The sequence below is a fragment of the Aythya marila genome (assembly GCF_965140915.1).
Source record: "Aythya marila genome assembly, chromosome: 17".
Taxonomy (NCBI): domain Eukaryota; kingdom Metazoa; phylum Chordata; class Aves; order Anseriformes; family Anatidae; genus Aythya; species Aythya marila.
The window spans coordinates 8,069,248-8,083,319 of NC_139058.1; the positions used below are offsets into that span (position 1 = coordinate 8,069,248).

At 53.0% G+C, this 14,072-nt stretch overlaps 1 protein-coding gene across 2 annotated transcripts; it reads left to right on the top strand.

Annotated features, from left to right (window-relative positions):
• Window positions 1–130: 130 nt before the first annotated feature.
• On the top strand, window positions 131–12,920 carry ACADS (acyl-CoA dehydrogenase short chain). 2 transcript variants are annotated; one of them, XM_082774188.1, is made up of 13 exons: window positions 131–379; window positions 753–866; window positions 1,381–1,492; window positions 1,720–1,892; window positions 6,875–7,017; window positions 8,510–8,659; window positions 8,868–8,979; window positions 9,386–9,537; window positions 9,807–9,977; window positions 10,481–10,618; window positions 10,891–10,986; window positions 11,193–11,249; window positions 11,611–12,920. In XM_082774188.1, the coding sequence occupies exons 1-13, from the start codon at window positions 169–171 to the stop codon at window positions 11,761–11,763; spliced, it is 1,782 nt and encodes a 593-aa protein (XP_082630314.1). In that variant the 5' UTR covers window positions 131–168; the 3' UTR covers window positions 11,764–12,920. The 2 variants fall into 2 exon arrangements, with proteins under 2 accessions (XP_082630314.1, XP_082630313.1); XM_082774187.1 differs by lacking the exons at window positions 131–379; window positions 753–866; window positions 1,381–1,492; window positions 1,720–1,892 and adding an exon at window positions 6,585–6,696 and having other exon boundaries at window positions 11,611–12,908.
• Window positions 12,921–14,072: the final 1,152 nt, after the last annotated feature.

Below are 14,072 nucleotides of genomic sequence, written 5' to 3' on the forward strand. Positions count from 1 at the left end.
CCCCACTCGGTCTCCCCTCCGGGCCGCGCACGCGGCGGGCCCTGCTTAGCTTCACGCCCCCTCGGCGTTGCTAGGCAGCGCCCGCGCCCTCTGACCCGCGCAGCGCCGCCCGCCGCTCCCATAGCTACCGCGGGCGGCGGCGGCCATCTTGGCGGCGGCGGCGGGGCGATGAGCGGCTCCAAGGCGAGGGCGGCGGCGGCGGCGGGGCCGGAGAAGAAGCCGCCGCCGGGCACCGGGGGAGCCCTCAGCCGCCTGCGGGGCCGCCGAGGCTCGGGGGACGGGGCGACGCGGCCGGGGGCGCTGTGGACTGAATCCGAGCTGCTGGCGCTGGAGACCGTCCGGCCCGAGCACGTCCTGGGGCTGTGCCGGGTGACGGAGAGTGAGTGAGGGCTGAGGGGGCTGCGGGCGCTGAGGGGGCTGAGGGGCAGCGCTCTGGGCCCCCCTCACGCCGCTCCTCTTACAACTTTCAGAAAGTTGTGTGGGTTTTTTTTGTTGGTTTTGTTCTGGGATGCCGCTCTCTGCCTTTCTCTCCGGATTCCTTTCTTGCTCTGCTCCCTGGCACCTAGCGTGCTTTTGTTTCTTCTAGCCTCAGTTTTGTCCTGCTTGCCTGAAGCTTCTGAAAAGCAATTTGCAGTATGTATCTTAAGAGGCTAGTTAAAAAGAAAAAAAAAGAAAAACAAGGAACACAGATTCCTTTACTAGTTACTCAGAGATCATTTGAAATGCTACTATGTGTTTTCTCTTTATTCTAGATTATTTATGCAAACCTGAGGACAACATTTACAACATCGACTTCACCAGGTTCAAGATCCGAGACCTCGAGACTGGAACAGTGCTGTTTGAAATTGCAAAGCCTTCTGCTTCAGGTATGTTATCCTAACATTGCAAAGAGGCTAGAGGGATTCGGGAACTGAGAAGCTGCAGTGCAGGGCTCATGCTAAGCAGAAAGGGCTTTCAGTATCCCTGGTGTCTAAATCCCTTTGCTTTACCTCAACACTGAGTTTTCCTCTGCTGTGGAGTTTCCTAGCTTTGCCATAAAAATGTGATTGTAGTGTGATGGGGGAAATATTATCAGCTGCGAATCTTCCCTTCTTGGCTGGGCAGGGCACAGAGTTTCTTACATGTGTTTTGGCAATTACTAGGGGGGATATCCTGTGAGATTGAGGGCGGTTTTAGCTCCGGAACCACCAAGGCTGAGCCAGCTGTCTTATCAGATCTTCTCTGTAGTTCTTAATGCTAGTGTGCGTCTCAAACCGTTTGTTAAATACCTTCACGTTCAATGCCTAAGTACTAGCAAGGCTGTCCTGATATTCCTGCTAGCCGGTATTACTTTACATGCATGCTGTTGGCAGAGTAACTCTGAGCTGGTGCATTTTCTAGAGCAAGACGATGACGATGAAGATGACAACAGTGAACTTGACGCTAGTGCAGGCCGCTTTGTTCGTTACCAGTTCACCCCGGCGTTTCTTCGTCTTCGGACTGTCGGTGCAACGTGAGTAAGAGTTCATAGAGGGGAGAATGAGATGTTTATACAGTGTCACTGGCGGTTTGTAACTAGAGTCAAAGGCTAGAGAGAACCCTTCTTGCACTTAGAATATCTAAGCATCTCTTCCTGGAACAATCTGTTGGATTCTTGTGTAGTCTTGGGTCAAAGGCTCTTCTCAGTAGGAAGAGAGGAAGGTTCTCTTAGCTGTTTTTTTTCCTACTTTTGGCTTACAGAGTGGAATTTACAGTGGGAGAAAAGCCAGTGTCAAACTTTCGAATGATCGAGAGACATTACTTCCGAGATCGCTTGCTGAAGAACTTTGACTTTGATTTTGGCTTCTGCATCCCCAGTAGCAGGAACACATGCGAACACATCTATGAGTTCCCTCAGCTCTCAGAAGACCTTAGTAAGTACCTCCCTCTCCATACTGAGCTGTTGTGTTTTTGTATGCATATATGCTGATTTTTTCCCTCTTGTTTTCTCTCTGCTTGTGCAGAGTTGTGACTGGGATGAAGGGACAGGGATAGGTAGATACACGTTCCTCATTTAGGCTGTGTTTAATCCTGAGTCACACGTTTATGCTGCAAATTCTCCACCTTTGGAATGAAAGCCTAAGACAACCTGTACTGTCAAGTCACAGACTGCAAGAAGAACTGGTCAGTTACAGGGCTTCTGTGCCTAATGCCTAACAGAATAGTCCAGAAGGTAAGGAAGCCTTGAAGAAGGGTTCTCCCAGTAGTCAGACGGCTGTTTTCAGCGCTTGCTTGTTACAGCTTGAGCCTCCAGCTTTGGAACAGATCTGGCTTTTCTCTGAGAGGTGTGTTTTTGAGCCGCCCAAATCTCTGCAAATACACATTGTGCGGGGTATGTTTGACCTCAGGGGGTGGATAGAGCAGGGGCGTGTGGCGTGGGCCCTTCTGTGGCTGCAGGAGGAGGCGCAGTGTTTGCACCTCCTCTGTGTACACATGGGGAGTGCAGCCCCTTGCTTTTATTTGCAGATTGCAGCCTCTCTGCCTACAGACGATGATTACTGATTGCCTTAGCGGAGGCTCTGACAGTTTCCATGCCTTGTGAGAGATTACTCCACCCCTGTTTGTTTGCTTTTGGCAGTGCTTGTCCTGTGAATAGGAAGGGCAGGCCGGAGCCTTTGAAGCGTGCCCAGCAGAGTGGTTTGCTTCTCTTACTTGGGTAGGGCAGAGCATCAGCCTGGTAAATCCAGCAGAGCGGCAGGGCCCTTCTTATTCTGACTTCGTGCTGCCCACCGGAGTGTGGCAGGCTGTTGAATGTAATTGAGCTTTCTCTTTCACAGTCCGCCTGATGGTTGAAAATCCATATGAGACCCGCTCAGACAGCTTTTACTTTGTGGACAACAAGTTGATAATGCACAACAAGGCCGATTACGCGTACAATGGAGGACAGTAACCGTGTGTGTCCGTGGATGCCGTGCTGCCGTTACCATTCCAGATGTCCAGGACCAGACTGGAGTTGTCGTCTCATGCAACAAGACTTCTCGTCAAACCTTTTTTCCTTGCGTGAGGGTGAACACACGAAGCAACGAAGACAGCTCCCAAAAGTAAAGGAACTCTCCCTGCAATGCTTCACTATCCACCATTCTTAACATATCCAGCCTCTGTCATTCTCCATTTCTGGATACCTTCTGGTACCCTGGTTAGGTTATGGATCAGAGGCACTGTTAGAAAACTATTGCTGTTACAGTTTTTATAGCTTAGGTTGCACTTTTAGTGCTTCTGATGTTTCACCTATTGGGTGAATACCCTCTTTCAAGAGGTCAGATTATTCGGGTAAGCTATTTCTTAGCAGGACAATTTGCCCCCTTCGGGTACCACTGACACCTGAAGAGCAGATCTCTTCTTCACTTGGATAGATCATCTCTTCCGTGCATAGTGGTTTAGTTTGTAGCGTGGCTGAGGTTGCTTTTTAGGGTGCATCCCGATATTCTCCAGTGGGAAAGATAAAATAAGAGACTAATTCAGCTTCTGAGTGATGCAGGAATCTTCTTTCTGTCTCCAGGGGTCTGAGCAGCCCCCTGGGAATGGCTCGATCTGTATTTTACCAGAGATGTCACTAGGGAGAAGAGATGAGGGGAAAAAGAGGCTTTATCCAGTTTGGTCATTGAGTCAGTCTGACAGCATTTCTGTCTGAGCTTTTGCAAGCAAATTGCTGAATTTTGGAGCTCAAGGGTCAACCTTAGAGCTGAATTTAATCTCGGTATATTTATCGTTCCTCTTGATTCCCCTTGTGTAGGATTTTTAGCTCTTGCTACAGAATGTATTGGTTTTGGACCAATGGCACACTGTCAGTCTAGCTGGGGTGCAGGGGAGGTGTCGGTTTAGTGGGGCTTAGAGGAGAAAGGGAGAATGGGGAAAATCACTTAGGAAGCAAAGCTTCCTAGGCTTCAATCTCTGGATACTTTAAAACCTTTTAAACCTGAATATCGGAGGTGCTGGAAGGAGGGATGGTGCTGTTACCATTTGCTTTGTTTCAGCTGAGGTGCTAGCAGCTAAAAAACCCAGGTCAAATTATTCAGTGTTACAGAGGGGGATCTTTAATGACCAAAACGTGAGAACTGACATTCTCTTTGTAATTGTCGGAGTTCCCATCATTGCTTTGCTTACTTGGCTGCTTATTTATATTTGAGGAAGTCTCCTGCTGAGTTAGCGACTGCCAGACCAGAGGGTGTCTTCACAGCAGCGTTTGGGATCTGGCGATAGGAAGTAGCAGAGAGCTCTGCCTTCCCAGCAGCTGCGCTGGTGCCCAGCTCCTGACCATGCAGAACCCCAGCGAGCAGAACCCTTCTCTGCTTGCTTGGTTCAAGTCTGGTCGTTCTGGGCTGGTCAGCCCTGCCTGCTGGGCGGGGGAGTTAAACTGTGTCTGGGCTAGAGACACTTGCTGGTGTTAGTCCTACTCGTTCCCTGGGATAGCTGAAACCTAACCCCTTGGCAGATGCAGTCGGATACCTGCTGTATTAAGGCTGATTTGCATAGGTTGTGTGTGAGCAGGATTAATTGGGGCGGGCATCACAGCGTGTTCGTGCGTAGACAGCACTAGGAAGCCGCTGCCTTTCCCTCACAGATTAATGATGGGAGCCTTGGCGTAGAGGATCAGCGAGCAGCAGCGTAAGCAGTGAGAGTATGTGGGGGGGCAGTCACGAAAGAATCTCCAGCTCTTGGGAAGGATTTTTAATTACGATTAACCACAACAAATGACCTGTTCTGGGTGGAGCATTAATCATGAGCAACCACAACAAATGCCTTGGGAATGTGGAGGGGTGAGGTCTGCGTGGCTGAAAGATGAAGAACAGTTGTGCTGCCATCGCTCCCCGCCAGCATCTCCAAAGGCACCGAGGGGATCTTGGTTAGTTATTTCAGGGTTAGTACAGGTGGAGCTCGAGGTGCCTCCTGCAGCAGCCCTTTGGGCAGCCTCATGTCACGCTGTTGAGATGGGAAACTTTTGTTCTGCTGGAAGAATGTTTGCAGAGCTGCCCAGAGGTGTGCTTTCCACCCCAAAGCATTCGAAGCTGCTCAGGTAGGGTCAGAGAAGGCCGCTAGCTGTTCCCAGGGTGTTTTAGCTTATTGAGCTGAATTTTTATGTAGTATAAATCCAGGTGCCTTTCAACGTTCCTTTTATCTCGTTTTCTGTATGAAGCGAACTGTTTTTCTTATGGGTGTGACGTTTCCTGCCTGCTTTCCGTGTCCCCGAGTACAGATACTTAGGGGAAGGCAGACCGGAGCGAGCAGCAGCAGTCACTGCACGGGTGAGTGCCGACGGGTGCGAGCTGCGGGCGGCTGCGGGCGGCTCTGCGGGGCCGGGAGCGTTGCTCGGGCCGCGGCTGCCATCTGGCCGCTGCCTTGCGAAGTGCCGCGGGCCAGCCTGAGCACCCTGCTGGTACGTACAGCGTGGGCGCTTGGAGGAAAGCTGATTCCTGTCTTAAGCAGTCATTACCTCAGCCGTGATGAGAAAAAAGCACCGAGGCAGTGGCTTTCCCACTGGTGAATGTATCATCTACTCAGCAATAAGGGAAGGAAAGCTGGAGGAAAACCAGGAGGCTTGCAGGCAGCGCTGGCATCCCTCAGTTTCTAGCTGGATGCTTGCTTTGCCGGATCAGAAGGTCTTTGCCCAAAAAGCATGCTGCAGAAATAAGGCCCTACAAGAGGGCAACCCAGCACTGAAAAAGTTGATTGTAATCCAAAAGGTCAGGGACTTCTGCACTCATCCCTGAGGCGGGGTGATGTCCTTGGTGAAGTGATCTAACAGATCTAACAGCAGCTTCCTTCGGTTCCGTGCGCTCTGATGCTGTAACGATGGAGCAAAGGTGCTCACGCCCGTGAGCTAGGAAGGGATTCTGCTGGCATCTCCCCCTTGTCAGGTGAACAGCCCCAGCTGGGCACTGACAGCAGGGGAAATGCTTTAGTGCCAGGCAGAGCTTGAGCACGAGGACAGGAACCTGCACAGGCAGCTTCATAGGTCCCTTGTGCCGAGCTGGAAGAGGGCTGGGATCGTGCTGTGCGCTAACAAAGGGACCAACCCCACGCATCCTGAATCTTTCCAGTGTTTGTCCTCTTAGGACCAGGACCTCTTTTACCTCTTTTTCACACTTCTGAAGTGAGTGCTTTGGACTCATGCCAGTGAACTTCCTGGACAGCTGTTTGGGGACTGACTGAGGAATACATGTCCATGTCGCAGCTCGTGAAGGAAGGCGTCCCTGGTCCCGGGCTGGGCGCTGCTGTCCCTGTCCCCCGCTTTCTCTGGGAACCGCCTTCCTCTGCGTGCTCTCCTTGGGATTTTCAAGGCTCCTCACTGCCGGGGAGCACCGGCAGCAGCCTGCCCTCCGTGCTCGAGGACGTTCACCTGCTTGCCTGAGGGCTGGGGACGAATAAAGTGGTTTCGAGCTAGAGGTGACTGCGGGAGGTGGCGGTGTCGCGGCGGTGCTGGCCGGGGGCGCTGAGCGCCCAGCTCGGGCCCGCGCCCTGGGCCGCTGCGGGTGCCCGGTGCTGCCCGCGGGGGGCGGGGCCATGCGGGGGGCGGGGCCGTGGCGCTGTGGGGGCGGGGTGTCTCTCAAAGCCGGCCCCGCCCTCGGCACGTGGCGCATGCGCGGTGCGCGCTGCCCTGAGGCACGGCAGCGGCCATGGCTGCGGCGCTGTCCCGCTCCCTGCCCCTGGCCCTGGCGCTGTCCCGCGGCGCGCCCCGGGGTGAGGCCGGGGGCGGGGAGGGGCCGGGGGGGGGGCACTGGGGCCGCGGGGGGGGTGCGGGGCCCTTCGGGACTGGGGGGGTCGGGCCCGGGCCCTGCGGCGCCGCCCGGGGCCGGTCCGTGTCGGGGTGACCCCGGGGCCGCCGTCGCCGCCGTCCTGACGCCTGCCCCGCCCGCAGCGCGGCTGCACACCGTGTACCAGAGCGCGGAGCTGCCGCAGACGCACCTGATGCTGCGCCAGACCTGCCGCGACTTCGCCGAGAAGGAGCTGATGCCGCTGGCGGCCCAGCTGGACAGGGAGCACCGCTTCCCCGCGCAGCAGGTGCGTGGTTATCGGCAGCGCCGCCGCCCGTGTCGGTGCCGGGCGCTCAGGGACCCTCCGGGCTCTTTAAGTTCCCTGAGTGACTGCCCCGGGGGCTGTAACAGCACTGACTTCTCAAGGCGCTGAAACTCTTATTGCACGCACATAACCTGAACGTGGTCTGCAGTGAGGAGCCCCAGGAGAGCTGGGCACGGTTCTGGCTGTGTGAAGGTCGGGAGGCAGCTGATGGGCACCCCCAGGGCTGTGAGGAAGTGGAGGCGCTGCTCAGGCCTTGTGCAAATCACTGCAGCCAGTCTGTGCCGTGGGGAGCAGGCTGCTGCACCGGTGTCATTGTGGTGAAATACTAAGCCCAAGAAAAATAAACAGTTACACCATTAGCCAAGAGGCTCCAAGCAAGCAGTGTCAGAGGCATGCAAGTTTTGTTATATTCCTTTTATTCTATTCCTTATATTACATTCCTCCTTCCTATTCAGGAGTAAGGAAGATAGCCAGGAAAGGCACACCTGTTCTAAGGAAGAAACAGCTTCTGTCTTACTTCACTGGTCTTACCTGAGATTTTTACATTTGATTGTTGAATATTTTCACATGAATGTGTAGGGGAAAACTCAAATTGTAAACAATATTTATTAATGTAAAGCAACATGTGTAGAACTAGCTGCTGTCCTTCATTCATCCTCTGGATTTGAAGAGAAGGGTGAGTGTTTGGGGTGTCTGTACAGGATGGAAAAATGTTAAAATTCACAGGTCCTATTAAAGCAAGCAGAGCCTGGTAATACACTTGCTTCTGCAACAGAAAAAGCTTGGGCTAAATTTGTTATATTGCATTTTAAATATAAAAATAGAGGACAGCTTGTTTTTTCCCTTGTATATTGCCAGGTATTAATAAGAGATGTAGAGCAAGGCAGTGCTCTGAATTAAGCTGGGGTCCAGCTGAGGAAGGTGGGGTATAATTTGAAGGTTGGAATAATTTGGAACGTGACCAGCCATTAAATTCTCAGGAAAGCAAGACCTGGCTCTAATGGGAATGAAAAATTGCCTTCATGCGGTGTTCTGTGGGTCACTCATTCTGTAAAATTCTTTCCTTGTGCAGTCCTAGGCTGAACCACAGCAGACTGGAAGGTAAAGTTCTGACATTTTTATCAGCTAGATTTCCCATGCAGGGCTTCCAACCCACAGGGGCACTGTGAGGGGAGAACAGTGGGAGGCTGAGGTAATTCTGGTGAGGGTGTAGCTGCCTGTCTCGCCTTCAGAGGGCTCCCTCCTTTGAGCAGGAGCTCATCCCAGGCAGCAGTGACCATGTACAGCTCTTGTCGAAGCCACTGGGGTCACCTACCAGTTTGCTCAGCCACATTCCCATTTCACCAGGAGTCAGGCACATCTTCACCTGTGTGCAGCCCTGCCATGAGCTGTCCTGTATCACCGTGTGTCTGCATGATGTGTGTGCTGGGACGCTGGGGGAGCAGAGCGCCCTACTGCTCCATTCCCCGTGCAGGTGAAGAAGATGGGGGACTTGGGGCTGCTGGCCATGGACGTGCCGGAGGAGTACAAAGGCGCAGGCCTGGACTACCTGGCCTATTCCATCGCGGTGGAGGAGATCAGCAGGGGCTGCGCGTCCACGGGCGTCATCGTCAGCGTCAACAATGTAAGTGCCTTGGGGATGCGCCAGGGGAACAGGCCTGAACCGAGCCTGGCACCAGGGTGGTGGTAGGAGAGGGGCGTACGGGAGAAACGGAGAAATAGGAGCTGTTCCTGGGGTGGGTTCTGGTGTGCTGGGGAGCACTGAGGTATTCAGGGGTTTGTGGGTTGCTCGTGCCTTCAGCAGGCATTAACTCAGCTCTCCGTTCTCAAAGTCTCTGTATTTAGGGCCAATACTCAAGTTTGGTTCTGAGGAACAGAAGCACCAGTGGATCACTCCCTTCACCAGCGGGGAGAAAATCGGATGTTTTGCTCTCAGTGAGCCAGGTGATGTGACTGTTCCCGTTCAGTTGCAAAGGGCACAGGGTAACCTGTTTTCCTTAGTCGGGTTTAGAACAGACTTTAGGTCTGTCAAACTAACAGTTTGCAGACAGCTGGGTTATAGCGCTTCATTTAAATGAAGTCTCAGCGCCCAAGGTACGCGTGGCACCATGCGGCCCGTGCTGAAAAGTTTCATCCCTTCTGTGCCAGCAGAGCCCTGGAGATGGCAGCTCTGCCACTGACTTTTCCCCTTCCTGTGTGGAGCCACTGTGGGAGGGACGGTGGTGACAGTGGTGACACCATGCAGCTCCAGGTGGTGCCACGAGCTGACAGCAGGGCTGCAGGCAGGCGCTGGCTTTGCACCATCAGCTGCCGCTGACCACCTGAATGGTTTTTGTGCTGCTTTGCGCAGGAAATGGCAGCGATGCGGGAGCAGCAACCACAGTGGCACGCCTGGATGGTGACGAGTGGGTCCTGAACGGCACCAAGGCCTGGATCACCAATGCCTGGGATGCCTCGGCCGCCGTGGTGTTTGCTACTACAGATAAAGCCCTGAAGCACAGGGTGTGTTCCGCGAGTCGGGAAAAGGAGTGGGAGTAAAGGAAGTGACGGGAGCACCGCTCTGAAGGAGCCCTGGGGGGACCATGCAGGGTATTTCAAGCTGTGCAGGCGTTGCAGAGCAGGGCTGATGTGTGCAGGCTTTATTGTTCTGCCTCAGCCCTCCCCTTCTTTCTGGTCGCACGGCTCCTGTGAAAAGCATCTGCAGGAAGCCTGCTGGCACCCAGGTGGGTGGGAGGTCGTCACCATTCCTAGGAGTCTGGCTCCTGTTGCAGGGCATTAGCGCGTTCCTCGTTCCCATGCCAACCCCGGGGCTGTCACTGGGGAAGAAGGAAGACAAGCTGGGCATCCGCGCCTCTTCCACGGCCAACCTGATCTTCGAGGACTGTCGGATACCCAAGGCCAACCTGCTGGGGCAGCTGGGAATGGGCTTCAAAATCGCCATGGTAAGAGGCAGCTCAGCGCTGCAGCTGTGGCCGTGTGACGCAGTAGTTCCCCAGCTGGCCACTTCCAAATCCATTTTCAGACTTAGGATAACGTTGGTGAGAGCTGCCAGTGTGAGCTGTAGTATTAGTGCAGAGCCCCTTCTGGGCAGCACGTGAGACCACGGTCACAGAGCTTGGTGAATGACAGTGTTTTTTTCATAGACCCAGTGTGGCAGTTCTCTGATTGAGGGATGATGCTGAGGCATGGTGTGAGCAGGAACGGTTTTATTTTTTTATTATTTTTTTTTTTCATCTCCCAATGTTCTAGCCTTCCATTTTGTACCTGTAGATTGAGGGAAAACCTTGCATTTTCCCTAAACACTTTGGCCAAGGAGAGCTGTCCTGGGTCATCTCTAAAGGTGGATGAAATCAGACAGGGCGCATGCGCATGTCTGTGTGCGTGTGTCAGTGTGTACCATTTGATCAGTTACAACCTGATTTAACACATACTTTGTCTTGCTCAGCAAACACTGGATGCAGGCCGGATCGGCATCGCCTCCCAGGCACTGGGAATAGCGCAGGCAGCCCTGGACTGTGCGGTGGATTATGCTGAGAAGAGGACGGCCTTTGGGTCGCCCATCACCAAGCTGCAGGCCATCCAGGTACGCGCTTGCCTGCCCCGTCAGGTGCACATGTTGCTGGGGTTGGCAGAAAGGTGCACGTGGGCACTGGGACTTGGCTCCAGGGGCACAGTGTGCACTCAGCACTGACTGGGGCACGCGAGGTAATTGTTTATGTTTTCAAACAGTTAGACTCTTAGGGTGGAGCCGCTCCTTTTCCAGCGGTATTGGCCTCAGAGGTGGGACACTCGGGTGTATGTGCTTGTGCAGTCAGAGGCAGCCACCTTGGCCAAAGGCAGTGTTTGTCGTTGCAGTTTAAGCTAGCAGATATGGCTGTGGCCTTGGAGGGGGCGCGCTTGCTGACCTGGAGAGCTGCGATGCTGAAAGACAATGGGAAGCCCTTCACGAAGGTACTGACACCCTTCTGTCTGTCTAGCAGCGACAGCTCTGGGCACAGGCAGGAGGCAAGAAACCCCTGTGACGTACGGCAGTGCTGCACTCAGCTCATGCCCAGCCCCTGCTGCTGGTGTTTAACCACCAAGTGGGTTCAATGTCCAAATGGGGCGTTCCTTCTTTGTGATCGCTGCATCCTCAGTGATGTTTTCCTTCCCCAAAGGAAGCGGCAATGGCCAAGCTGGCGGCATCAGAGGCTGCAACAAGCATCGCTCATCAGGTAACTACACAGCATGCTGGAAGCCGGGTTGTGGTACTTCCCCGTTTCACACAGCAAGCTGAGGAAAGCTCCTAGGGAAAGGGGGGGGAGTGGAATTTAATCTTTGCTAGAATATATCATATAAAAAAAAGAGTTGACCATGGAAGAACTAACAAATACCCCTGAAGTAGTTTGTTTGCTGCCTGGGATGTCGATATTGCTGTTACAACCAGCTCTAATCCTGTTTACTCGGCAATTGTAATTCCCCTGTGTGCCCCCTCCAGGTGTGCACGCAGTACGATTAACTCTTTTTATGGCGGCTGTGGAGAACAAAGTCCTGGGACTGACCTGCTGCCTTTGTAACCTGCTACCTTCGTTTCAGGCCATCCAGATCTTGGGTGGGATGGGTTATGTGACAGAGATGCCTGCAGAACGTCACTACCGCGATGCTCGTATCACTGAGATCTACGAGGGGACCAGCGAGATCCAAAGACTGGTGATAGCAGGTCAACTGCTGAAGGCTTACCGTGGCTGAAGAATGTCAGAGCACCACGGTGCCCCAAAGTACCTCCTAGCGGTGCACAACAGCGATCCAGTCTTGTGAACGAGGACAATGATGGAAGTTTTCCTCACCAGTGATTAACTGCCCTTCTTTTTGAAATGTGCTGATTCTTCTTCGGACAAAGTATGGTGCATGGACCATACTTTGGTTTGTAAGCAATGGCCTGAATGCAGGAGGGAGGAGGCACCCTGTGGGTGTAGGTGAGCACAGGCCTTTTCCTAGCAGAGCATTTTTCTGTGGTAGCACAGCGAGTGACCCTGCTGTGCAGTAAAGTCAGCTGCCTTCTTGTGCATTTCCCTGTGGCTTCCTTTGTGAGGCTTTGTCACGAGCACTATGTGATATTCAGTGCCACGGTTTGAGGCACGGGGATGTGCCCCCTGTGCTGTCCCAAGCTGCAGGTTACGCTGCCTTGGCTGCTGGATTCAGGAATTTCAGGTGTGGGCTGCTCTGTGGTGGGCTCCCTGTGCAGCACAGGCCATACCAAGAAGTGCAGCAGCAGCGCACTGCTCCCCACTGCCAGCAGCAGTGGAGCTAGAGGGGAGGCCACAGGTACTGCCTGCACACAAAGGGCTCTGACACAGGCTGTGATGGTGCGTGTGGATGGAAAAACAAAGGTAAGGAAAATGAAAACCCATCTTGCACAACACAGCCCCCACCCTGCTTGCTCAGGCCATTATGGATGTAGTTGTAAAAGCAAAGGACAGAAAAGCTGCAATAGCTGAGACACTGAGAATAAATGTCCCCCAAACTGCTTTTATTACACGAACAACTATCTAACAGGAAAGAAAGTGAATGAAGTGGCAGTAACAGCCTTTAGTCTATAATGTATTTTGGGCAACATCTAGGAAACGCGCAGGTGATACAGAAAACCTTACCAGGAAGTTTTGGCAGTAGCACATATCCTCAACCACTTATCCTTGGCCAAAAAAAACTTTTAGACAATGAAACAGCCAAACAAGAAGCTCTAAAATCAGGAAAAGAGGGCCAGGACTAAGACTAAAACCTGTGTGGCCCACACCCTTGTCCAAAGAATGCATACACTAGATGTAAATGGTTATGTTCCTGGGGTGTCATTTGTGTGGCAAATTAAAAAAAAAAAGGCCAAAAACCAGCACAATTCTATTACATAAAAGAGAACACAGAAGACAAATAAAACCTGATTTTTTTAAAGCACCTCTACTCCACACTTTGTTTTTTAGTTCAAAGGTGAGTTCATGTAGAGTAGTTTCTTCCAGTCCCACGAGGTCGAGGCGTAAACCACCCTGGCCTGCCCACACGTTACGCCACTTGGAGCTGCAGGGGGTGTCTGCTCGTGCACAGGTCCCTGTAACACAAATACCTCTGCTGGGCACTAGAGGGCAATGGCACGTTGGGGCAAAGCGTCACATTTCTCCTTGCTGGTCTCACAGACCCAACAATTACCAGAAACAGCCAGGCAGTGATTTCAGCTGTGTTGTAAATTATGAAAGGCTTCTAGCCATGAGACACTCCTCTGGCTTGCTTTCTGCCTGTACCACTGGAAGGCTTGTTTGCATGGCTGTGGAGGGGCAAGAGATTATTTACACAAGACTTTTTCTCCTCTGCTGCAGCAGGTGCTGCAGGTCTGGCTGCTGCAAGAAAGGGAAGACGTTGGGACCGCACCATGACTGTTCAGTGCTGGACTTCTCTGGTCTCAGCCACTGAGGTCCAGCTGCAGCTGCAGTGAACCAGAACAGTCACTCTTAGGGCACACCTGCTGCTGTTTTCCCTCTCATCTCGCTGCTTCTCTTAGATCTGCTTTCCCACACCTTCATTGCTTTCAGCCTGTGCCTCTTCCCCCTCACGCCCCCTCACTTAACCCCATTAAATGACTGCTGCTTCTCTTCAGAGCAGAGTGGAGCTGCCCCGCACGCTCACAAAGCGGGAGTCCAACTGTGAGCATCTCAGCCAACAGCACCCTGCTACAAACTACAAATGGATGCACCAGCATCCCGTGTGGCCCTTCTGCAGAGAACGCAGGGGCAGCATCAAGTAATTGCCTGCTCCTGGGGAGCCCTGCTGCTGCACCTGTGCCCACAGCCCACCTTTGGGAACTTGCTGAGAGTGTGCTGCGTGCCTGTTAACAAGCTGCCTGCTGGCTCTGACATCAGCGCGACAGCTGACCTAGCCAACATATTAACTGAGGCTACCAGCTGCAGAGTTGATGCCAATTTGCTGAGTGCTGCACCTCTGCCATAGTCTGTAATCATATTACACTGCACAGCATTGAATTACAGCAAGGGTGCAGCTGGTCAAAAATCACT

Coding starts and splice junctions, on each gene's coding strand:
- ACADS (XM_082774188.1), top strand. CDS start 169: ATGAGCGGCTCCAAGGCGAGGGCGGCGGCGGCGGCGGGGCCGGAGAAG. Junction 1,893..6,874: donor TCAGCTCTCAGAAGACCTTA/GTAAGTACCTCC, acceptor CCCCGCCCGCAG/CGCGGCTGCACACCGTGTAC. Junction 10,619..10,890: donor CCAAGCTGCAGGCCATCCAG/GTACGCGCTTGC, acceptor TTGTCGTTGCAG/TTTAAGCTAGCAGATATGGC.